Source organism: Andrena cerasifolii, chromosome 4 (genome assembly GCF_050908995.1).
Source record: "Andrena cerasifolii isolate SP2316 chromosome 4, iyAndCera1_principal, whole genome shotgun sequence".
NCBI lineage: Eukaryota > Metazoa > Arthropoda > Insecta > Hymenoptera > Andrenidae > Andrena > Andrena cerasifolii.
The window spans coordinates 6350592-6377844 of NC_135121.1; the positions used below are offsets into that span (position 1 = coordinate 6350592).

Here is a 27253-nt window from a genome sequence, read left to right on the forward strand (position 1 = left end):
ACCAGCCCAGAAACGGGCGAATCCTTGAAGACTACACGCCTATGCGACTGTCGCCGGATTTTGAAGTTATTTTCGAAGGACAACTTAGCTTTCTCCACGTGCATTTGAAGGTTAGACTCAGGTGGCTCGAAGCATGGATCCCGCGAAGATCCCACGAAGAACCCCCAGTGGCCGCGCAAGGATAGGTAGGGATCAGAGATTAGAGATCGGAGATCAGAGGCAGGATTTGGAGGTTAACTACATCGGCAAGCAGCGCGGCGTGGCGTGGTGCAATTGGACAACAAAGATCGTAGCGTGAGGAGCGGCAAGAACAGACGTTCGTTCGCACCGAGAGTTCAATGCAGAATGGAACTCTACTAAAATGCTATTTTTTTTTTTAACTTAATTACTTTGTGTGGCTTTTGCGATACCCTGGGGGTAGTGCACCGAAGTACAGATAGTGTTAAAGCAATTGCTTAATAATACAGGATAACACTTTCAAAAACCTGTTAGCTGTGAAACTGCTATCGGTCGGTGTGACTGTATTTATACTTATTTACAGTCGCATCGCGCGCCAATCAGAAATCGCACCTTAGCACGCACTAATCAGAAGTTATACCTTAACCCGCATCAATCAGAGGACTCTCGCGTTTCGTTCACTTTTGATCGTTCATACTCTTTACGCTTGCGCACGCGTTCTACACTCGGATTGTTCGTCCGATCGACCGAAGATTGAGCATGCGCACGTGAAACACTTGATTCTTGCGCTCATCGGTAGATCGCACGGTGTTCGCATATGCGCGCGCTTGCGCAGTGCGCCAACTTAATATTAATACAATAATAATAATAATAATAATAATTATGATACGTATAGCAAGAGTGATTATAATAAAGTATGTAAGAGGGGAGGAAATGAAGAGGGGAAAAAAAGACAAGTAGCGGTTAACTTGAGTTTGTTACACACTGCTCGATACATGAACCTAAAGGATGGTACATAGTTGTGGGGAGTTGAGTCGCAAGGCACAAGGTGAATTAACTTCTAACAATAAGTAACTTTCAGCCATCTTGGTATGATCAAATAGTGGCGCAGTCTACACTACTGACGAAATGATCGAAATGCCTTGTTTGCAATTGTTTCATATTCAATAGTGTTGATGATATTACTTCATTATTTACAGTAGATGATGATTGTCAAATATGTAGGGTGATATTTTTTTACATTGTCCAATTTGTGTTTATTAAATTATATATATTTAGTGCCTTTTAGGAGGTTCCTTGACACTGCACTATGAAATTCAATTCGTTTATTGACGTTAGTCAAAGTACTCATAATATTGACGTAATTCATCCTTCGTTACCACATTCCATAAACAGTTTGATTCTTCATCCGTAGGGATAATATCCCGCACGAAGTTCAGATACTTATTAATCGGACAAATTTTGCCACATCCAGGAATAGTGTAAGTGATCAACTCTTCCGTAACCCCAGTCCAGAGCATCATCTATTCACGAATTTAATTATATTAGATGTCATACATGTAGGATTTTCTTTTTTGCGTAGCGCTATGACTTAGAAAAGATGTTCGAGAACTCGAAAATTAAAAAAAAATTTGTAACTGCAGAAATGTAGTTCAAATGATGCTAATAACGTAATCATTCTCTTGTAAACCGTAAACGATATCGAGAAAAAATTTAATTCAAAGTTTTATGGTTTTTGATGTCCTATAATATGGTGATAAAAATTTTTCGAAAGAAGGGTGGTAATGTAGCATTTTTAAAAACAATTAGTTTTTTAAAAAATGCTTCATCACCATATAGTGGGATATTAAAAACTATAAAACTTTGAATTAAACAGTTTTTCGATATTTATGATTTCGCACTAGTTTGCAAGATATGTATTTAAGAGTAAAGAGCATGTAATAAAGATTTATGGCGACGAATACAGAGTGTTCGGTAACAGTTGGTAGAAAGTGAACTTCTAAGGGTGATTCTATGTGACCAAATAATATGAAAATCAAGAGTAACGAAATTGCGGTGCAGGCTTTGTTTTTTAGTTATTATTGTTTAAAATGTTGGTTCGGAAAGCCACAGACAGTCGCTGTCAAGAAATAAAGACGCATGATTAGCAGCTTATCTTTTAAGGGGCTCTCAGAAGATCAATATACAGGGTGTCCCGAAATTCAGGGATTTCGCGGAACATGCAACATCCTGATGCAGAAAGATATTGAAAAGTCCTTTACCGTTTTGGGATCCAAGGCTTTGTTCTCGAGATATTAACAGTTGAATATTAGCGGTCAAACTTCCGGGCTGCGCAGTTTAAAGCCGAGGCAGCTGAGCGCGCGGTAACGTACGCTCGCACGCATACACAGGGGGTGCGTATAGATCCAGCCGACAGAGCTGGTTCATTTTCATGGTTTGAACCAGCGTCGGTCGGCTCTACTGTGTGTGTGGGTCTGTATCCACGCGTGCCTCCTGCGTGAGCGTAATAGGGGTCAGCTGTCTCTGCTTTAAACTGCGCGGCCCGGAAGTTCGACCAGTAATATTCAACTGCTAATATTCGGAGAACGAAGCATCGGATCTGAAAACGGTAAAGGACTTTTCGACGTCTTTTTGTCAGTATTATTGAACTTTGAGGTGACAGATTGACGTATTAATATTTGACAATTCAGTTAATAACAACTTACTCGAACGAATACACTGCCAGCATGGTCTCGTAATTTTTCAACTATGATTGTAGATCCATAAAGTGGTATCTCTGGTTTCTTAAAACCATGTGCTTTGGAGAAAGCCCCAATGTTTATGTCGTGTGCACTGTACAAGTACATCTTTGGTTTTTCTGTACTTTCTTCAGTAAGATTCATGTTTTGTATGAATTGCTTTATAAGCGTACCGCCAAACAGCCGCTTTAGTTTCGTTGTGTAGGCTCCAATTTCGTTACCTAGCATAACGACTTCTTCTATTTGTTTGAATATACGGTGTGTGATCCATTTTGGTGTGGCAATTTTCATGCTTCTCTGTAACATTAATAGGGTGCAAACGGATTATGGAGAAGTAGTTAACATGAATCCCTTAAAATCTAACTTTCTCTGTAACATTACACGCTAAATGATAAGTGATAAGACGAAACGTATCTAATATAATTAAAGAGAAATGTTTCTTTCTTTTATTTAAAATGCCACCAAGAGCGGTGTATACTTCGTAAGTGGAACACTACATTCTTAGAATATTTTGAAACTGTAAAAAAATAGGTTCGATAAATAATTATATGAGCCATTTTTTTTTTAAATTTTCATCCTATTGATCTAATTTAATTGTATTTCGCTAAATATTGCGCCACTGAAAATGTTAAATCGTTATGGTTTTACTTCATACATGCAGGATGAATCACGTTAGCTTAGCGAATGTTAATCCATTAACACACTGAGTATGCATTAATGATACCTGTATAATTCGATTAACTCCATGATATGAGAAAGCTTGTTGTGCTGCACAGGACAGATGCTTTGATATTCCTTTTAAAAGGGCAAAAGGAAGTAGAACTTGAGATTCTTAAATGCAATTGGTAGTAAATCTATGCATGCTCCTAAAGCTTTTGTTAGCCATATTATGAGTGTTTTTTATTCGAAACACTTTCGAAGAAGATATGCGCATGAAAAACTGTAAAAAATATATATATAACTTCTATAATATTAGCACACACAATGCGTTTGATCATAGATAATATAATTCCCTTTGCTCCCCTATCACTTATTTTAGCTTACAACAAAAAAAAAAAACAACAAAACACGACTGATTGTAGTACCTCTGACATCACTAATTGGTACACCTTGGAAACCGATGTAAGTGGGTACGATGTCGCATTAAAACCTGTGTTCTCACTTACAACCTGGTAAAGATCATTGTACTGCGATATTTTCTTACGAACTATAGTCAAGTTCAGTACTCTCTCCAATTCCTCTATGTACCTGCGAAAATATCATCATATTTTTTATCGTATCTATAACTCTAGTTGCCAATTTTAGTTTTCAAAGTAGTATTAGAGGGTAGGTAAAGCATTAAAGGATTCATTTCCATGATAGTATATGCGTCCTCCGCAACGAGCGCGTAAAACTTAAATAACCGCAGTTCAGAAGTACGCGTCCCCTATCTGTGTCTAATATTTTGCAAATTTTGCTTGTTACAAGCAGAAGGGTATGTACTAATTCTACACGAAATAGTAAGTAAAGAATTTGAAAATAAAATTTTGTCGCAACTTGTTTCGTTTTCGAGAAAATTGACTGTGGATTCCAGGTAGGTAGAGTTAAGCAACACATTCTCGTCAGAAGCGATTGCCCGGAAAAGCCTGACAAACTTGAAGGGTCGTTTCTCAAAACTATTCGCTATTCAGCGTTAACAAAATAAAGGAATGTCGTTCCGCGATAGTATATGTACATTTAATATACTGACAAGGGGCAAAGAAATGGCATCAGTACGTCGTCCACAATGGTTGGTTTGTACAACATTGGTATCGTCAGATATTTGGGGTGTTTACACTGTTCGCTCCTTTTTTCCTGATACAGCGCCGTTAAAACTAGTTCCAGAGACACTTTTGTTCGATCAACGTCTGTACTGGTAGCACGAAGATCATCATGGAGGTAGGTATCACCCATAAATTTACCATACAATTTTTGTAATAATGTTCCGATACGATACTCCCTCTTCTGTCCCACCTGAAGAAACGAAAGATTTATCATGTTTTGATTTTTAATTCTCGTAACGAGAATATTTAAAAAAAACTTCCTTTTAAATTTCTACTTTTTTTTTAGACTAGTTCCTCATCATAACTAAAATCGTAAAAATGGGTTCATTTTTGTAGTAGAATAACAAAGAGACACTGATTTCGAGGACGTTTCAAGTTTTAACATACAATATTTGGGGGCGTAAACGGCCACCAAAAATAAAAAGGAAGGTTTATGCAATTAGACGCTTGGGAGCGCTTTGTTTCCGAAATATAGTAATGGTATCTTTGTGAGTGTGACGTCCCGGCCCCCCCCCCCCCCGACATGGGTCACGCCGGTTAGTCTCCGCCGGCGCCGCTAGAGGTCTACTCTTCTCGCAAGTACTATCGTCCACTCTCGTTCATATATATACAAGTTCCAAGTTAATTTCGTGTTAGTCCCCGTCTGTCTAGGGCAGGGGCCGTCAGCTATAGCTCTACACTGAGAGATAGATGAAGTTTTTCTGGCTGTTGACGGTCCCAAACCCCACCACACATATCCGATATCTTTTTTTCCTTCCTCGATATTTTTAAAGCCAATCCAATCCACCTGCCCGCACAGTACTCCAAAAAGCGTGACCGGCCCGAGGGAGATAAATTTACGGTTACGCCTCCGGAGGCCACGGGGCAAGAAAAAAGAAATAATAAATAATAATCCCTCTTTACGTTCCGGAATCAAAATTACACCAACCCAACAAAAAATCACCTTCTCAGTTTCGGACGTAACAGTGAAGTAAGATGGGCAATATACATTATTATTTTACTTTTAACTTGGAGCAAATTGATTAAACGCGATTAATGACAATTTATTGTAGGTTCAAATAGTTATTGTAGGTTCAAACTATACACGCATATGCTTATGTTCAGTGCATAAATTGTTTTCAAATTGGCATGCAATACTACTAAAGTTTTTTATAAATTTTTAATGACGAAACGAAGAACTCAAAAATCCTGAATTTTTATAAATTCCTAATGTAGCCATTAAAACTGATCAAAAACAGCCAGTTAATTAAAGTACTGGTTCAAAAAGCTATGTTTATTGTAAGAGAAAAGACTCACGTTCTTCGTATTTCATAAAGACATATCTTTAAATTAAATTAAACGAATGAAATATTTGTTTGGGTATGTTTTGGAAAAAAACAGTTTTGGCGAAAACTTGACATTGATTTCTGTGTTAAATACAAAGTATGTACTTACTTCAGTCAATTGACCGTAACCAATGTACTCGTAAAGGGTGGCGTTGTAGGATAATTTGGGGTATATTTCTGATTTTTCTGGGGTACGGTCGCCATGCCTGAACACCTACGAATACACGAAGAAAATTACTGAAAAATATATTTACCATATATTTCACAGACGTTTATACTAAACAACAGCAACAAATTCACTAGTTGTGACACAACTAGGAAATTTGTAGATTTATAGAATAAAATAAATGAAAGAGATTTTATACGTGTGACTTCATTGGTGAAGAACATTAAACAATTTCTTTTCTGGGATATCCTGCCCTCTAATTGAATTTTGGTTTAGCAGAGCATAAGTAGAAGAAGATATCATTAAACAGAATAAAATAGAGCGAAGTTTGATTTTCATTAACAGAATGTTTATGATTAAGTTATAATTATATCTTGTTACGAGGGGATACAAAGGAACGGTTTAAAGTGTACTATTTAATTAGTCTCAACCCATATACAGGGTGTCCCAGTAATCGTAGTACAATCGAGTAGGTCCTGATTCTGATAAAAAAATCGAGTGCACACCTTACAGGATTTTATAATTGATTTTCTCTGTAACAAAATAATTTTCGTACAAAATAATTTTATTCTATATTTTGCATTCGTTTTTGCCTGAAAAATTAGCCCATTCCCAGATATATTACAATTACTGGGCACCTTGTATATTGTACTGAGCAGTGGTTTCAATCAAAATCATGTTCTAATATAGGTATTACTCCCTTAATGTAATACTTCGTTAAAGACAGAACATTAATAATAAAGATTCGATTCAGAAGCATGAAAAAATGTCCACTTTTAGCGTTTTCGAGAAAAACAATGTGCAATGGTACTATATTAATTTTGACAAATTTATGAAGTAGATATAAATGCGGCTTTTATACAGCATAATGAAACAGTCAAGAACTATTTGTCGCATATAAAAGTTCATATTTCACAAAAAGTGGACATACAATATTTTTACACTGAGCCATCGATTTGTTTACATATATACAAGCCGGGTGCCTCTGGACACCGTTCGTGTTTGTCGAATACAAACTGGCCACAAATAAAAACTTCAAAAAATTTAAATTAACCAATTATTAAGCTGCTCACCAGTTGAACTAACTCCACCTTGTATTCTGCTGTTGTTACGTGCAGACATGACACCAGGAACAGAGATATTTTAAAATACAGTTCTGCGCGAGACATATGCGACTCCGAGCAAGGTACACTACCAACTACTGACATGATGAGATTTAAAAAAAAAAGTGGCCAAATTGGGGAACATGGATTGCTGCCTTGCAAGATAGAATCTGCGTGATTGCCACGAGTGGGAGTACTTATAACATATTACAGTAATTTGTTAAAATTAATCCAGAAAAGTAGGAGCGACGAAGGTTGTGGAGATAAATTTTGATAAACCGCTAACAGCATATCTGTTTGAATAAACGGAATTTCGATTTCAAAATTCTGCTCACGTATCTAAATAATCGTAAGCCTCGGAATTAATGTATTCGTTATCAACGTTGTGAGATACCAATGAGTCCTTTATGGTTCTTTGTTAGTATGTGAAATTTAATTGTTCGCGCAATTTGTATTTATACTGTACTGACAAGCACTTTTTATTTGGCTGAAGGACGATACCTACGTCGGGTAGGCTACTTACGATTAAACCTTACGTATTAATACAGGATTGTAAAAATGTTGCAAGTCATACCATATTTTTCGTTTCGAGATTTTTTTCACCTTTGCATTTCTGTATATTACAAGAACAGAAAAGCGACGAATTCAATTCCTTCGAATTGTTAACTTGCACCATTTTACTAATTGCTGGCATGTATAATAAATGTGAAATTATATTTCGCACACTACGTATTATGTTTGCGCACCGTATTTAGGTAGCACGTGCATTTCACTGGTAATATCTTAAATTTGCATAATCCGGGTTTTTCGTGATTAATCCCTCGATCGATAACTTTATCGTAAATGTTTATCAGAAACAGCTGTAATGTTCGAAAATTGTGGTTCACTTCGAGGCAAGTGTCTATTAAGGCGGAGCAATAAATTCGTAAAGCTAAGGCCCCGTGCACACGAAGCAAGTGCGGATCCAGAGGGGGGCGATAGGGGCGATCGCCCCCCCTCCCCAAGAGTTATAAAAGAAAAATATTACGACACTGTGTACTATTCTGTATAAATAATTAATGTGAATGTAATTATTTAGGTTATAGTATCAGATAGAGATATTAAAATATAAATTACAAGGAACTTTTAAATCTTGTAAAGGAAGATTAAAAAATGTACTTATGTACTTATACATATTTCGCCCCTCCAAGAAAGGCTCCTGAATCCGCCACTGACACGAAGCGTCATTTTGCAGTCGCGTTAATACGACAATACTGCCGCAAAATATACATATATTTTATATATCTCTCTATGACATGTATGTTAGAACACATAATGACGCGGCTGCAAAATGGCGCAAGTCGCTCGTGTGCACCGGGCCTAAGGGATACAGGTACGGGGTACACGTAAGAGATACAGGTCAAGGATATAGGTATTTCAACTTTCAAATACAGCATTTCTGACGTGACAACGTCTTACGACTCAGAAGGGATCATCCCGAACCCGGAAATTCAGAAAATTCTGAAACTTTGTGAATATGTAGGGAATTTCTTCCTGATTATAACGAAATTTTTGTTTGCTGCCCAAATTCACTCTAAGGGGGTTGTAATTGACCCCTGAAAATCCGGTTATTTTACGATTTTGTGTTATAACTCGTGAATAATAAAATAATTTTTTTTTGCCAAATGATAGATCTAATTAAAAGAAGTATCTTTTGTCTTGGAACTTTTTTTCTAACTCTTACAGTTTGCGAGTTATAACACAAAATCGGAAAATAGCCGAATTTTCCGGGGTTAATTTCACCCCCTTCCAGTGAATTTGGGCAGCAAAGAAAAATTGCGTTGTAATCAGGAGGGAATCCCCTACATATTCACAAAGTTTCAGAATTATTTGAATTTCCGGGTTCGGGATCTTCCCTCGTCAGCCCGTCAGTTTCAGAAAGTGAACGTCACGAAATTTTGCTCTCGGGTCCCGGCAATTACTGTTCAAGAATAAGCAGTACGTTTAACATAAACGTACGATTGCATAAGCAGGTCCTTAGGCTTCATACTTCACACATAATCTTATCGCACTGGCGTCATCAGACTGCGGGAGGAGCCGAGCCCTGAAACTCTGATTTTGAACGCTGTAGCGAGCGTACGGCTCATCTGATCGGAGCGATTCTGGTGTCAATTTGTGCGCAAACAAACGGACTAACTAATACAATAGCCAACGATCATAAATAATAAACACACATGGTGAAATTCTAACAAATAAACATTTTCTTCGCAGGTTACAAGCCAAAATAGTTAGAAATCTCGAGTTCAGTGAAAAGGATACTGATGAAATTAACAACACGAATAGTGCTCGACAAGACAAATCTAGTACTGAAAGAATGACTCCGCTACCTCAATGCGTTCGGGAGTTACACGAAGAAATTGAAAACTCTACGCAGCAGCGAAACTTCTTCTTCATATAAGTCCGGAACGGATTGAGGTAGCCGAGTCATTCTTTCAGTGTTAGATTTGTCTTGTCGAGCACTATTCATGTTGTTAACCCCTTGGCCTACAACATCGAGTCAGACTCGTGGTCTCTCGATTGGGCCAAAGACGGAAAACACGAGCGAGACTCGTGGTACGTCGATCGGGCGAAACGTAAACACCAAGGGTCAGGCTCGAGGTTAGTAGTTACTAGAGGAACTGGAGCCAGTGGCACGCGGAATTTCGGTGCGCATCAACCCGAACTTTCGTTTTGTATATGTATTGCAAGTGACTCGTTGATGGAAGCGGTCATTTCCCTTTTCCAAACTGAATATATGTATTTCACTAATTAAATATACCGTTATCGTCCCCAAACAAAAATGTAATTAATTCTCGTGTCTGAAGAAGAAGTTGAACGTACAATTGCATTAGAGACACTGATAAAATGTGACACTATAAGTATATGTAGTAGGTATTATGTATACATGTACTTTACGTATCAACAACAAACACTTGTAACTTAAACATCGATCGACGAGTGAACTTTACAAACCGGAGCAACTCCTTATTACCACCCGACGACTGAAGTACTCATACCTACTTCTACCCGAAGGATCGAAATGACTTGTGTTTTGAAAAGAACAAGTCATTTAAGGAAAGACATGCATTTTTTATAGATTTTTCTGCTCTATTTAACTTGCACTCTTTTCCTTGTTTTTTTTTTTATGTAAATGACGAAAGCTTTATCTTCACTGTCAATATCTGTTGACTCATTTTTGCTTCCGTTGTCGGATTGTGGAAATTCTTTTCCACGGTCTAATGAATCACTTTCATCGCAGTCAGTGTCACATTTTTCGTATAAATTATTATTTTTTCAGTAATTTCATACTTCATAATTTTTTTGGTACATCACGATAAAAAAATAGAAGTCCGATTTTTAATTTTTCCGATCCTCTTTTATGACCAATCGAAATACATGAAAAATGAAAAAAAAATAAATGCAAGAATTGAGCAAACATAACACACAAGTATTGTTTGGCATTTTTTGTACAGCGTATATGTACTGAAGTGTATTTAGTTTTCTAAAATAGTATTTGAACAAGAGTTTACCTGCGTTCAGTGATAGGTCAAAATGACCCATCTCGGTATATGTACCAAGGTACATATCAATTTTTTGGAATAACAAGCACAGAAGAAAACTATTTTACAGAATTAATCATTTATAGATTTCATTAAAAGTCCCAAACAATTTGAAAAAATAAGATATACTGAAAATGAGTAATGATTATTAGAAATGACAAAACAAGTCCTTTTGACCCCCTTGGTAGATCCACTTAGTGTTAATTTGATATTGGACGGGAAGCTTCGTATTTCCAATTGTATGAACGCATAGTATCGAAGTTTTATAACAGTTTTAAATGTAAAAGTGTGTACAATAAATCTATTTTTGGTTCAAGGCTATGGAAAATGATAAAAGTGATTAATGGGAAGACTAAAATAGAAATACGCGCACTCCAGTACTGTATTGTGCTAGTATGAAACAGGTCTGCAACGGGCGGACATATCGCGGGTCTACCCGCCCGTTACCCGTCCGTCTTTCGATTCACCCGACCCGCCCGGACCCGCCGGCGGGTTAGCGGGTCAGCGTCGATTTCTACCCGCCCATACCCGCCCGAAGGTGACGCAACTTTTATCCGACCCGCCCGTATCCGCGCTATACCCGCGCTATACCCGCGCTACGCTATACCCACTAATACCCGCGGTACGCTATACGCGTTCTTACCCGCTGTGCACCCAATGTTCGCTGTTACTCATTATCAGAAACGGACGGTAGCCCAAATCGAGTTAATATTTTATTTATATTATAATTATTAAAAAAGGGAAAGTAACAAAATTTCCAAATACTGCAGAGCAACATAAAAGCTTTTAATGTGTAAATAGCATAAAATAATATTGCACTATATACATAATATTACAAAATAAAAAAGACAAAACATTGTAATTAAACATAAATGAAGTGATATTTAAAAATTATATTTCCACTTCTTCAGAAGACTAGAAATACTCAATGGCTGTATTACATATTGCATTCACGATCTGTGTTCCTTTAATAGCATAAGCCATAAGCGGTCCAGAATTTAAAAAATTCCGGCCGGAACTAATTTCGGCCGCAAGTACGGTCGTGTACTCGTAGAAAGATTCTACCTTACAGCATCACGGAATGTAAAAAAAAAAATATTTTTTTTGTCGCGAAAAAAAGAAAATAATCACACCTTTTTATTAAGTATTTATATAAAACATTTTTTTTGTGGTAGTATTCTACTGCTGCATTCTGTACATTATATTATTTATAATATAATAAACGGTATTTTGCTAGTAGAGAATATAGAAGTGGCAATTTTTTATATTAAATCGTGCCTAAGATGCAAATCCCAAAGCGTGAACACATGCCGAAGCCACTCGAAGTGCTAATAAGTATACAGTCCGTGTCACCGCAGATGGTAAATCTGCCACGGGTTGATTGTACAGGCCAAAATAAGACGAAAATATAGAATAATATTTTGTAATATCGCGCTTCGTTTTTGAGAAAATTGACTTTGAATTTTAGCCGAGTACGCGTGCACCGAAGTACAGTTTTACGGATACATTCTTCACTTGAAAACAATAAAAAAAGTGCATATAAACATTATGCACTGTTTGACTTTGTTTACACACCTAGTACGAGTTTTGCGTTGTAGTAATTTTTCCGATAAGCGAAGCTGGTTGGTATTACTGTTTCCGCTTCATTTTTTGCAAATAATGTTTCATGTTTTGCACACGACTATTTGGCTATGTTGTAAATCGTAAACGCTATCATAACGCTCTATGAGCCATTTCAGCTCGTTCTTTCGATAAGAGCGCTACGTGTCACGAATTCTGCACTACGCTGTGTTTAGAGCAGAGATAATGGCGAGCTCTTCTAATTCAAAGTTGACCAACATGCATTTGATGTAGGTAATCAGATACCAATTGACAGAACGCTAAACATGTGTGTGCATAAAGTATGCAGAGTCTATCCGCAAAGTGGATCCCACATATTACGGGACACCCCGTATATTAGATACTTAGATACAGTAATTCTTCGTTATGGGCTCGGTTTGGTGTACACGATACGGAGTTTTCGCTATCCCCACCACTTCTGCCTCAATCCGTCCGGCGAAGGCGAGAGCGAGATGGAACGAGAGCGAGCGAGAGGCACTGAAAGCGAGCGAAGACGGTACGAGACAGACGACGCGTTGATGTTTTGTCTCGCTCCGTCTTTCGGACGCCTGACACTCTGTCCTTTGCGTGCGCGACGGTCGCAAGCGCTTATCGTGAATCGGGCGTGCGTCAAGATTTTGCGAAGCGGTTTTCGTGCTCACGGTAAGCGCTTGCGACCATCGCGCACGCTCGCCGCGCACGCAGTGTTCCATCTCGCTCCCCCCTTCGGCCAGAAAGAAGCGAGTAACGAACACTCGGAATTATGGCTCTGTTCACGATAAGGGCTCAACGCCGGTCCCGACCAGCGAGCCGTTAACGAGGAAATACTGTATAGTATATTATGTATACTAGACTATCCTGTGTTATCGCGTCTTTTCTAATCAGCGTTCGAGGAAGAATAAAGAAATCGGACGATCTCCATTATCCGTTACAATCTCCGTTGATCGCCATTGTTCGATTTTCAGTGATATCTGCTCAGAATTCCTTTAGATCTCTGATCGATCATGCAACCAGAAAAAGCATTGACGACTTCTACAGACACGTCAGATATGTCGTTAGATTTTGATATCTGACGATAAATCGATTCGTCTGGGTCGGGCCTTGCTTTGTTATAAAGCAAGATTAAAGCAAGATACAGCACTAAACAAACATGCAGCGCTGTTTAAAAAACACTTGATATCTTGGAAAATATAAGATGTGAAAAAAGTTGTATATTATAGTACAGCAAGTGTTCGCTGAGCATCAAAAGATTTTTGACCAAACTATCGATATACTCCATTTCCTTATTGTTTGACGAACTGATTAAAAAAAAAATTGTTTAATTCGGTGCAACAAATCAAGTGCGGACCTCTCTACATTCAAACGCTATTATCTAAAAAATGGTTGGAAGCACGATAAAATTATATACACAGTAATTGTAGAAAATTGAATGCTTTTTTAATATTATTTAAACAAAATTTCGATAGGGCGTACCATTTTTTTAGAAATTCTTTAAATCCATACTATTGACGAATTCTAAACTTTAAAGGTACGTGTCCTCTTGAGAGAACTCGCGCAAGTTACTCTCAATAGTTACTCTCAAATTGTGTGTCCACTTGAGAGCAATTCCGAAAATTTTTACTCTCAGGTAGGCGATAGAAAACTCGCCGAGAGCTTACTATCGGATAGAACTCTTAGAACCGTGTCCACTAGAAATTGGTCTGCGCCTACGCTCTGCAGTTTCTCTCAGTTCCTTTCAAGCTACGAACGAAGTGAGGCCGTGATTATGGATGTGCAAAAACTTAGTGCTTTGATTATTGCTTATAATATTTTAAAAAAGAGAAAGAAGCAACGTAGAAAGAGAAATTGCTGGGTGGATGAAATGAAATAGTTATATATTTTGAGTTGGTTGCGATAAATGGCGTACATAAAATGTGTCTCGCCGCTTGACTCGACGCAGACTGCCTCGGCCGCGCAATTCTCCCGGCTAACCGCCTAGCAACACTTCTCTGGCAACGCCGTGCCTCGCAACACTTATCTGGCAACACCGTGTCTGCCGCGACGCGAGCCTACTACATAACCCAGAAGACCTTCTCTCGCGACAGCACCCGCAGAATACGAACCTGGTTCGTATTTCGGAAGCAACTGTCGGATAGTAATATTATTATGCATCCACCCGAGAGCAAGTTGCAATGCGTCCGTTGTCTAAGAGTTGAACGTCGCTCTCCGACAGTCACTCTCGGACGTATGTCCACTTGCGAGAAATACTCTCGAGAGCTTCTCGCGCGAGTTTTACTCTCAAGTGGACACGTACCTTAACCCTTTCCTTGCGGGTGCCGACTATATGCGACGACCTGCGAGCACCGAAGATTACCGACGTGCACACTTTGCGGCGCGGTGCCCCGGTCAGTGGTGTCACTGCAGCGGAGCGGACTGCCGTAACGAAAGGGTTATGGCCTGGTCGGCACCCTTTCCTGTTATCCGATTGCAATAAACTTTTTCAGGGATAATTTTTTTATCTAATGGCATCGTTCTAGGGGTTGAGAGCAAAGAAATACAAAATAGAAATTTCGACACGTATAAAAAAGGGACACCCTAGTAAACATGTCCAGTTACATGCTGTAACTGATCTCTCAGCTTTGTAAACAAATTCTACGAGCCCTTAAAGATGGGTATGCTGCAGGTGTGGAGCACACTGATTAATTACCTTTGTATCCTGTCTTACAATTAGTTTGGAGAGTATAAAATTTTTAAACAGTATTAAATAGTATAAATTTTTTTTAAAAAATACGTAAGAGAAATGCCCGTGTAAGTTGTAAAATTATTTATTTCACAGATTTGTGCGAAAGCAATAATAATGAAAGTTCAGAAAAAGAAATTTAAATTTAATCATCACTAGAAATATTTGACGTTTCCACTTAATTATCTTACGTTTAATTATCGGAGTGTCTCTTTTGGGATGATTTTCGGATAGAAAGATATATTTTCTGAATGCGTAAAATGAGGTCGCGTAAAACAGACCGCGTATAAAGAGTACAATACACATTGCGTAAACGAAGGGCTTATTTGCCGCGTATAAAGTGTACCGTATAAATCGGGAGATGAGTGTACTCGCAATCAGTTGAAAAGACAAAAACGGCTGCGCGATTCACCACGGATACAGGACAAAATCTTCTAGTGACACGGGCAAGAAATGAGCCGGCTTCCCGCAACACGCTCGCAAGTCATAAACTCATAAAGTTGACGAATTCGACAAACATGAAAATTAAAACCAAAAATGACGGCTTAGATGAATTGCCTTATTGTATTCGATTACAAGCGATAATATTAAATCTGGATGTTAAAATGACTGTATCGCAAACCTAACATCTTATTACGAGTATTCTAATATATATATATGTATATATATATATATATATATATATATATTTGAAAAATTGAAGTAAAAATACAAAAGGTCTTATTTCTAAGTTTATCTAATGACATAGTAAAATAGTTTATATATATATTCGCTATATACCAGCGGCCGTAGCCGTGATGAATACACCGATTCTCGTTAGATCACCGAAGTTAAGCATCACGGGGCGGTGTACTGGGGAAAGATGGGTGACGACCCCCACACTTACCTTTTCTCCCGGTGCGGCGCTGCTGCAGCGACCCGAAGGAGAGAGGAGGAGAGGAATAATGGAATGACTATAATGTTCGTTGGGCAATATAAGCAAAATGCTTGAAACGCCGCGCCATCCTGTGTTAAAAAAAACACAGGAAAAAAAATACAAATACAAATATTCGCTATATTACTAGATATTGACTAAAATTGAAGTAACTATGTTTAACTCTTAAGTTTGCTTACAAAAAGGTATACTTATATAGTAATCTCTACAAATTCAGTACTAAGCAAGTACAAGAAATTAAAGTTTAATTATAATATGTAAATGTAATAAAGTATATTTTAAATATCTTCTCAATAAATTGTACTCTTTGCGTTTAAGTGAGTTATATTCAATATCAGGTAACGTTTCGCGGAAAGAAGAATTTGTAAATTTTATTAGTTACATATTTCGCCATTAAACTTCTTCTCTTTACTGGATTTCAATCAACCCATGGCCTGCGCTTATTCGAGGATACAAAAGAAGTAAAGCCCACATTCATTTGTCTATTTGTGGAAAATGCAATACGGTTGATAACCTATTAAATTAAAAAAACATGCCCTAGCATGCGAAATAAAAATTTCCCCTGGCGTAAGTGAAAAGTAAGAAGTTGAAAAATGGGTGTTGGTAACGGGAATCCGTCGGGAACGCAGGCTGCTGCTTGTCCAACCACATTGATGCTATCCTACATGGGTCCTCCGCCTCAGACGAAGTTGGATCGTGCCTTGCACGAGGGCGGGAGCAGTACCTATTTCCAAAATTACAGAGACGAAACATTATCGAAATTCTCAGTAAGTTTGTGTTCCGCTTCATAGATTAGAAAGTCTGACAACATGTCCATTCTGCCATTGTTTCCTTGATTTAAAACCTCAGCTACTACAGTATAGTGCGTTGCACAGATATAGTGATATCGTAATAGCAGTAGGGGGCAAATTCGGTAGCGTCCTTGTGTTTCCCCTCGAGTCTAGAAGCCCGGCATGTATTCAGCACAGTTTACAGACATTATATAATAGGTACTTTAAGGCTCTCGTGCAGCATTTCCCAAATGGAACCCCAGGGTTTCGTGAAAAGTTATCGTGTAATAAAATTTAAATATTAAAAGAATGTTTGCTGACCGAGTAACGCACACCTAACCGCAAATTGAGGGGCCCAGTGGAAAACAGGCACATGCCACCGCTTTATGATTCTAGAGAAAAGCAAGTTGAAAGAAAAATTGTTTTCATAGGAAATGCGGCACGGAATTGTAATTATTTTAGGGGTACTCTCTCATGAAATTACTCCAGAAGTAGGTCATCTTTAGGATTTTATTTAAAAAAATGTAAACGTCGTAGAGTCGAAAAACTTTTTGGGCTGTATTCTTACATCTTCAAAGATAATAAAAAATAATATTTGGGAATTTTATCTAATGCTCCTGTCTGTTGGTGGTCCTAATTGTCCGAGTAATGAAAAAAAAGTTCCTCATCTGCGAAAGTATTAACGCCTCGTAGAATTATCTGAAATCAAAAAACCACGAAAATTCTTAAAGTTTATAAGATTGTTCGTGGAATCAGCTACGCGTATAGCAAAATATTGTAATCCCATGTGTTGGCAGACGTTTGAACCACAAACATCGAAAAATGGGTAATTTTACACACGAAAATGTTTATAAAAAAGAAAAAAATTCGTCACATACTTACCATCATAGGCGATTCCACGGAGAATTTAGTAATGAACAAAATCCCGCAGGAATTTTTGAAATCGGTCGATTATTTTTTTTTTGTTAGGACTTTCGCAGTTTCGAGAAAACCTGTTTTGAGAAAAAACGCGTTTAAAGTTTAATTGCTGTAGGTACGAATAGATCGAATTTTATACCTGTCGACTATACAACCCTACGAATTTTGACGTCAAATTTCAATTGGCCCATTGATTGGACTATCAGGCATATCGTTTTACACGACACTTGAGGTGGGTCCCTTAGTCACTATATCCCTGCAGGGCACAGCACTAATGTTTAAAACGTTGTTAAGGTATAACCACCCTTTAACTCAAACCCCATATCATTACCATTATTTTGCTTCACAGCTTTATTACTCGATAGAGTAAGAGTTATTTTTCAGAAAAACAGTAAATCAGTCACCTGCATTTTAGTTTTAATTTTTATTTCTCAACGCAGTATTAGGTGCAGTACTTTACACCATGTGCATGCATTATTGCGGACCGACGACAGCGCCATCTAACCTTTCTTCCGACCGTATTCACTGACGTGATATTTGTACTAACGTTATGTTTCGCCTGACGTCGGTAATGCATGCATGTCCGCAGTAACTCCTGCAATGACATTGATCGACAAACCTCTGTGTTTTTAATTAACTGTGCTTATCACCCTGCCCTCATATTTTTTTATGGAATTATTAAGGTTCCACCTTTCTTTTAAAAAAAGAAGGAGGAACTTTCATTCTTTCGAACGCCATATCGAGGGTTTTAAAGTTAACCTACCTTAAAAGTCCGCAGTAATACCCCCACCTACCCTACTGGCGTACTAAAATATGAAATGTTTAATTGTTTCCTTTTCCTGCTGTACACCTTTGAAGATCCCGCCTTACAAATGGGGGAGGAGGAGTATACCGTATGCTCCAAGGCCTGATGTCGTCGCAACTAAAATGCTTCGTAGCCTTAATCATAACCTGACTGTGCCCTCGAATGACATTTCAACAATTGATATTCAGCGCATGAAGGAAGTCGACGATCTATTTAAAGTAATAAGGATTTTACTTTCTCTACGATTCAGCTCTCAAATAAACGCTTCACGATAAGCTGTGTTTATTTTAATTATACAGGGTGCTCCGTAAAAGGTGGTACAACCGAAAAAATAGGGAGCCTTCGTATAAAAATAAATAGGAAATATATACGCGGAAGGTTTTTTAAACGAGTCTTCGTTTCCGAAAAAAATCGATTTTTATAATTCGCTGGGGATGAGTAATTTTGACTAACAAGAGTTGGCAAAATGTAGCAGAGAATATGGTACAACTGCGGATTCACTAAAACCATGGGGAAGAATAGATCGAAAGTGTGGAATAACATTTTTGCGAGCGAATTTGTGTTTTCATAAAAATCGATTTTAAAGATAGAATCTATTTCACAGTCATGTGCACACATATTCGACGGATTTTCAATATTGATTTGATAGGAAACCAAGTTTCGTATTGAAAAGCTGTGTGTATTCTGCGTTTCCTATTTACTTTTTCATATAGAATCGCTTTCCGTTTCTATCGCCTATTATGAAATACCCAGCAGCTATATACCAGAACTTAACAGAAATTCCAAAGTCTGTATTAAATATACATCGTTATTGCAATGTTACGAGGACTGATAGAAATGTAAGCAATTTTTTCACTAATATTTCTCGAAGAAATTAGAAATCATTCGATCTATTCGGACAATCTGAAAATGTTGACTATTTTATTGATCTGTTTACGCTAAATCTAATTAACAAACTGGATTTTGTCGAATTCTTCGAAAAACACCAACACGAAATGCAATTAGCTTGGTGATAATATATTATATAATTAATAGGGGGAAAATGGACAATTAGAAAGAAAATGAGGGGAGGGTGAGGTAGAGAACGAGTTTGAAGTAGGAGTATAATATTGTAATAAGTATTGGAAATTGGTTATTAAATAAATGAGCCTTTTAGTTATATATTTTAATTTTATTCAACGGCTAGGAAAGAATGTCTTTCTATGACAGTATACCGAGCAGAAGTGAGCTCTTCTCTAACAACGGACTGTTTTATCACACACGTATCATTATCTTTTACTATATTCAGGTTTCTCTCAATGTTGAATCATTTTTGCCTTTTACTAATTATAGTAATCCAACAATAAGTGTAAGTCAATATTAATTACAAATAATTGAGAAGAAAATATAATATGAAAACTGTAGAGTGGCATTTGACTGGGGAATATGTCACGATTTTTATACACCGTTGGAAAGGTCTCATCAACCCCAATCCAACGCTGCATTTTCAGCTTGAACATCAGCTGAGAGCACGGTAAAGAAGTGCTTGAAAGGTCGTGATTTTCGCTTTCCGAACATAAGAAATCAGTAGCAAATTCGCATCAGGTTGGAAGGTCCTCGAGCAGACACTTGTGGCAAGCCCAAGTGGTGTAAGCGATACCCCCAAAGGTCAATAAGCCAATTCTGTCTCTCAGCTCTCATTGCAGGGTGATGTTGGGACCTTAGTAAAAATCGTGTTTCTGGACCTCGGTAAAAGGGCACGAGCGTGCTAGGGCAAGTAAAGGTCACAGGCCAAAACCACCCTAAAAGTGGGGACGAAAGAGGCATTTGACTTCTTAACCTGTAGAACATCGCTTAACCACTCGGATTTCCTCCAAGTACCTAGCCGAGGCTCCTCCAATCATACACAATCTTGCTACCTGTTTCTTCTGCCCTAAAACTCGAAATCTCGATGTTCAAGGTCATTTTTCAAGATGACCTTTTTTGATGTTATCTGATGTCGAAGTTAAAAAATATATATAAAAAAAATTAAGTAAATGATTTTCATAAAAATACACTAAAAACTAAAAAAAAAAGAATTATTTTCTTGTACTACAATATCGATGGTGTTTTTTCACTTTAAATAAAATCGTGGCGTGGGATATTTCATAACAGAATATGAATCAATTTAATGCAGCACCACGATTTTATTTAAAGTGAGAAAACACCATCGAAATTGTAGTACAAGAAAATAATTATTTTTTAGTTTTTAGTGCATTTTTAGTCAAATTGTTTAACAAATTTTTTTTATATATATTTTTATTTTATAGTTTTTAGCGTTTGTGGATTTTTTATTCTTTTGTATATTTTTTTTTATATATTTTCTAGTTTTTAGTGTTTGTAGATATTTTATACATTTCTTTTCATATTTCTTTATTTTTACTGTTTTTAAAAAAGTGTATTTTTACTGTTTTTAAAAAGTGCAAAGTTTCAAAACAATTGGATTGGTGGAAGTGGGTGATAATTGAGTTGCCAGACTTGAACCAAACATACCCCAAACAGACAACACACATACAGAGGATCGAATCTAAGTAAAATTATTTAAAACTGGTATCGGTCGATTCGTCTGGACGAGTCCTTTCCAACGGTCTCCAGTCGCAGATCGCTCTACAGTTTTAACATTGTCCTTCCATTTGAATAGATCGAGTGCAAGCAATTTTGTTCGAGTGCTATGATTATATAAATTAATTGAAGTTGTTGGCTGCGTGAAATAATTCAATTCTAGGCAGTAGCGGACTGGGTCTAAGAATATTTATTGCCAGGGGACGAAGGGGGCCCACCGACATCTATAAAGCTACCATTTAATTTTTATTAAGATTAAATAAAATTTATAAAATTACACAAATGGCAAAAAAGTACAATTAAACTTTTGTGTAATAAATGTATTCTCGGAAAATGATTTTATTACATTTTTTTTTTATTAAAATAGTAATAGGATTTTAGTTGCATACCTACAGTAATAATATTGCAACTTGTATTATATTTTCAAGCTACTAAAAGGTCAGTAACATTTTTAACATATTGTCTGATGTTTAAGGGGGCTCGCTTCATCACTTGCCATCGAGCAAGCTGACACCCTGGCCAGTCCGCCACTGATTCTAGGTTCGTTACGATACAAACGAGTTCTGTTATAGGCAGCGCAAGTTCAGCGCATTCAGTATAAGGATCGTACCGGCACTCTTCATCCCCTGGCGTTCTTCAAACCTGATGAGTACAAGTACCAATGTGCACCAGGGATGACTGCTTCATATTTCACTAAATATCCGCAGAATTTCGTAGAATACAAAATACCAGCGGTTTTACCTCTTACGTATGAAAGGCAAAAGCAAACGCCTTACATACCTCAGCTGTCTCTGTTTGGGATTTATAATCAATCGGGTTGTGTCGCTTACAAACGGTAACCACAACTGTGAAAACTGCATTACGAATTTAAAATTACGGAAGGAAATGTTATTCGAGGCGGGCTTCCAAAGAATTGAACGCTTCTTCAAGTGTTCCTCTGTAAGTCTGTGTAGAAAATATTTATGTTTGTGAAAGAATCTGTGTGATCCTTCTGTAAATATATGCGACGCACATTTTTACTATTTGTAAATGGCAAATTTATACACATACCTATGTGAAATATAGATTTGGCGAAATTGGTTTTACGTGGTTTTACCATGCATTAAAACAACGGTATTCTCGCATATCATTTTTTATTATTTTATTTGTTTACTATGTCATACATTTTTACAGTGTTTTTGTATACAAGTATGTGCATCAACAAGTAGTGACTAATGGTGTTTGTTTGAAAATGCTTGTACTTAAAATATACAAAATATTTCAGAAATTCTTGGAAATTATTACGGCTTTTTAAATAATAACTTAAGGCTATATTTACAAAAATGTAATATTACGTATTTTTCTTTTTACATAAAACTAATTCTCAGGATTATTATGAGCTTACAAAGACTTATTACGCAGCTGTCCTCTAAACGTAAAATAAAATATAAATAATTTAATACATAATGTATTTCATTGAGTAAGAATAACTGCAATTTTTTCCCACACGTGACGCCACCAGCACACGTGTAAAACAATATGTAACTACCCACTTCATACATTCCACAAATGAAAAATTCCCGCGCAAACCATTCACACATGCGCACTCATGCAAAACCGCAGTTCATGCGCTAGTGGCGCCCTCTGCGTCGAGCTGCGTCATCTTCCCCATTATGCGCGTGCATATGATATAAGGCAACAAGATACAAGGTAACGTTATATTAATAAAAGTTAAAGCACTCATTGCCGTTCCATTGATACGATCATCAGCATAATTAGAATCTAAGACGAAACGTCTGTGAAAATTCTGAAATCCTTGACACGAAACGTATGAATTCCTCGGACGAAATCTCTCCCGTTCGACTGAACACCATTTCCTGGAGTACCTATGGTTAAAAAGTAGAGTAGGAAATATTAATTACAACGTACAAATGGATAGGAAAATGTCATAAAAGTCGATAAATTAATGATATTAAATCTATGCACCAGTATATTATTATACAAAGCTAAACCAAAATAGGTGGTGCTTTTGATACGGAAATATGTATTACTAGCGTCCCCCATCTCGGCTTCGACCGAGATATTAGCGTGACTAATTCATGTTTATTAATATCTTTTAAGGAAATTATATAATATGGAAAAAAGCTTGATTTCTTTGTAATATTTCGGAGAAGATAACATTCTTGGTATAATGATTTTCTGACTTTAGGATGAATTGTTGTTGCGCATCACCTACCGGAGCAATGATGGCAAATATTATCCATCGCTCCTATTTGAACTTCTCCTAAGTTAACATACCTAGTTAATTCCTGGATCATGATTCAATGCAAACCTTCCGATAACATTCACACTCTTATAAGTCCAGGATTTACCAGTGTATATCTTAATATATAAAGCAGAAAAGTGTTAGTGTGCTGTTTGTTTGTCGCCTAAAAACATTCGAACGGTAAACCTCAGGGGGTCACGAAATTTGTCCCAGCTCATTATACCCACCTAATCCAGATAAACGTGGCGTACTTCACAAAAAAGATAAATAAATAAAAAACAATTTTTTGTATAAAATTAGAATCTAAATTTCGGGTGAAGCTGAGTAGCAAAAGCTAGTATTGCATACGCCGAGCAGGAATGGATATTCTTGAAAAATTTGATCGCACCCGGGGCATAGTAACATCCACACGGGATACACATAAAACTGCAACAGCAATTTGTAACCGTACGATCATTCTAACATATATGTCCGCGGTAATCCACTTCTCTAGCGAGAAAGCGCGCGAAAAGCGTTGCCATCTGGTGGTGACATCACGGTACTACTGCGGGCGAGGTATCGCGCGGGCCGAATATGTGCATGGGCGCGCGAAGTAGACTGTCATATACACGGGTCATGTGGCCTGCAAAACAGCCGTACACATGAAATGTTTACGCATAAATTACATGTTAATAACGCGTTTCTGAGACATGCTACACAGCCTATGTCCATCCTAGAGTATGCAGAAATAACGTGTTAAAATTTGAGGAAGATCGGTTCAATAGGTCTTGAGTTTTGCGCGAACATAAACATCGGCTCTCTCTTTATATAATAGTATAGATAAATTATAACACGTTAATACATTTTTAGTTTTGTATTACGATCTGATAAGTTGATTTATCCCACGTATCACAAGTTAACATTTTGACGGCCGCTGTCACGTATCCGTGAAGTATTTGACCGAATCTTACATTGTGTTACACAGTGCGCCTTTGCACGCTGCTGGAAAGCACCTTTATGTACTTGCAGCTTATTTTGATTTCACACGTTTCTTTATATTGTAACTGCCTTCCCGCCTCGGCTTCGCCCGAAATATCAGCGTGACTGAATCATAATCTGTAATCTGCAATCTGTAAACTCGAGAGCCCTCGGCCACTTATTCCCGCCGCGGTGCTATTTCACAAGCGAGCAAATCTTTCGATCTATTATGAGATCCGTATCGACACATAAATCTGAGGTTTGTGTCAAGTATCAACAGTTCTGTTCAAAACGCGGTTACATGGACTTTCCTGGTAACATTCATAAGTGTTAAACTTATTTCTCAGTTGTTTTTGTCTAAAACATCTAAAAGTGTTTGTCTGTGAAAAGAAAGTAAATCTTGGTAGCGCGATATAAGAGACAACATATACCTACGCTGAAACATGCAGATATTGGTATGAGCCGCACGGTTGGGGTATTGACGTTTCAGACATTGATACATAGGTACCAGCTGATACTGATACATCGATACCGAGACAGTTAAATACACATTGAGATTTGTATCGCGATACTGATACTTGCAACATGTATCGATATGCAGATTTAAACGTGTATTGGATCCTTAAGGGGGGAATCCTTTTCTTTAGGCTAAAAATATAGCAAAATTTGGAATTTTTTTTTAAGAAACTAGCGTTTTGATTCGTCTGAAATTTGGACCATGTTTTGATGCACCTTTAAAGAAGCTGTTGGTTTTTTTTTATTAATTTTTAACCGTAAATATTGTAGTTATGCATGATAGACCATCACACAGCGCAATATTTAACTACCAGGTAATCTGAAACAGCAAAATAAAACGGCGTATTATTTTATACATATGTAGCTTGAAATTAATGAACCAGCAAAAAACAAAAAAAATTATTGAGCAGTGTGGAGAGTTTTCAAACTGAGAGGTCTGAACCTTTAATTTCTGCTATCCAATTTTGCGCCAATATTCTTACGTAACAAAAGAAGTACAGAACTTAGCAGTATTCTCGTTCATCAACTTCAAGCTACGTATGCACAAAGTAAAACGCTGTTTCATTTTTCTATTTCAGATTACCTGGAAGAACTCCTATATTTATTATTAAAAATGAATAAAAAAAAATCTGCAACTTCTTCAAGGACGCATAAAAACATGCTCTAAATTTCAGATGAATCGAAATGCTCGGTTCTTAAAACGAAATTCCCTTCGTTTTGCTGTGTTTGTAGCTCATAAAATAGTATCCTCCCCACCCTTAAAACTCTTAACATTTCAAAAATTAATATTTTCTGGCACCACGCAGTGAAAAAGAGCACTGGAACCGGCTAGGTTCATCCTCCCACTATAACTATCTACTTTTTAAAAATAAAAAGCTCGAGCTGATCGATCTGCTTTTTTAAAAGATATTTTTCCCGCCAATTTAAGGTGCAACATACATCCGGGCCGATTAGAATTCGCCTAGACGGTGGATATTGCTATTTTTCATAAACAGAAATAGAATTCGAAATTGTAAATGTTAATAAATGCGATGCGAAACCCGCATATTAATATTTCTTTTCATTTCTTGAAAAAAATTCACCAAAAACCAGGACCTCCACTTGAGAATGTTTTTCTAGGCAAAGTATTTACGTAAGGAGGTTGTCATTTACTAGTTGTAATTAGCAATCATACTGATAAACAAACATCGTGTAAACATAGATCTATAAATGTTCTTTGCTTGTAACTGCTCTTTGATAATTATTAAATTTTCACTACAAATTCTAATTAAATCTTTCCAAAATATTTCGTAAAATATGCATTTGTTCATTAAAGTTTGTTCAATTTTCATGCGCATATGTACATTTATATGTTTTTAATTTAAAAACCAGCCTTAGTGTCTCTTAGAACCTCCACAGGCCTCTATCAATCTGTCAGATTGATAAAGATTGATTTTAAACGTTCGTGGCGTTGATTGAGAGGAAGTCTACTAAATTCTCCCTGCTTTCTTTTTTATTAAAATTTACCAATACACAATTTCGCCAGACTGAAAATAAGGAAACTACGAAAAATAGTATTAACCTGCAGTTTCAAATGATCGATGGTTTTCGTCATATTATGTATAAGATAAACGTGAAAAGAATTATCTCAAGCGAGAGTCTAGAGTAATTTTAGTGAAATCTTTCATTTTAGAATACCATTTCTGGAAGATTCGATCAATTATTATATTTGTACCACGTATTTGCTTTCAACACATGCAATGATCTTGTTAAAACTGCTTTTCAGTAAGACGTAGCGAGAAGAAGCATCGTAAAGTGGAAAACTTGATAATTTTGTACATTTTATTGCAGCTACTTGTAATACATACTTCAGGAACGCAGTAGTTTTCTTTACAGAGGTGTACTATATAACTTTGAAGCGTCATAGCATTTTTTTTTAACGTTTTATATGGTATTACTTCTCCTTTTTGCGCTTCCCAACAGCGATGGCAGTAATGTTATAATTAAGTATATATAATTCACAACAGGTTGTAACATATCTCTTTGTAAAAATTGTTTAATTGACTCATCATGTATTCGTGACGTTAAAAGAATGTGTCTATATACAGGGTGGGTCAAAAACAGGCAGTACAATCAAGCAACCGCAATTTCTTGTGCAAAAATAAATCGAAAATGTAGAATAAATTTTTTCACGTGAATGTTTGTATTATAATTATACGAATGTCAAAAATAATTTTATAATTTGTGAGTAATATTTGCTCATACATATTCTAGTGCAAATAGTGAACAGTTTCGTTTAAATAAATTGTGGAATAATAAAATAAAAATAAAATGACGATTAATAAGCAAGTGATAGAAATGAGTAGTAAACAGTTATGTGATATAAATATTATGGCTCGAAAGTTTTGTCGAAATGTAGACCAGGTAGGCAACAAATTGTAATGATTGTACAAATGATTGTGCTGCGGTTTCACAGCAAGGTAGAAAAGATTATATGGGCTCATTTTATCATTTCAAAAGAACACCGTATGGACAATTAACTCTTTAATCTATTTAAAGGT

At 36.8% G+C, this 27253-nt stretch overlaps 2 protein-coding genes across 3 annotated transcripts in view; one reads left to right on the top strand and one right to left on the bottom strand.

Annotated features, from left to right (window-relative positions):
- Positions 1-590: 590 nt before the first annotated feature.
- Positions 591-27253, bottom strand: part of LOC143367724 (venom acid phosphatase Acph-1-like) — a 41537-nt gene continuing 14874 nt past the window's right edge. The window contains exons 5-9 of one of the 2 annotated variants that reach the window (XM_076809842.1): positions 5933-6037; positions 4426-4688; positions 3782-3944; positions 2664-2993; positions 591-1481 (exon numbers count right to left, since the gene is read on the bottom strand). In XM_076809842.1, coding sequence (XP_076665957.1) covers positions 1293-1481; positions 2664-2993; positions 3782-3944; positions 4426-4688; positions 5933-6037 — 1050 coding nt within the window. In that variant the 3' untranslated portion in view covers positions 591-1292. The remainder of the gene's footprint in view (positions 1482-2663; positions 2994-3781; positions 3945-4425; positions 4689-5932; positions 6038-27253) is intronic. The other variant, XM_076809844.1, reaches the window with a different exon arrangement.
- Positions 18433-21834, top strand: LOC143367952 (uncharacterized). The gene is made up of 2 exons (XM_076810227.1): positions 18433-18633; positions 21568-21834. Exons 1-2 carry the CDS (start codon positions 18538-18540, stop codon positions 21832-21834), a joined length of 363 nt encoding a protein of 120 aa, XP_076666342.1. The 5' UTR covers positions 18433-18537.

Coding starts and splice junctions, on each gene's coding strand:
- LOC143367952 (XM_076810227.1), top strand. CDS start 18,538: ATGCTTCGTAGCCTTAATCATAACCTGACTGTGCCCTCGAATGACATT. Junction 18,634..21,567: donor AAGTCGACGATCTATTTAAA/GTAATAAGGATT, acceptor GTTCTGTTATAG/GCAGCGCAAGTTCAGCGCAT.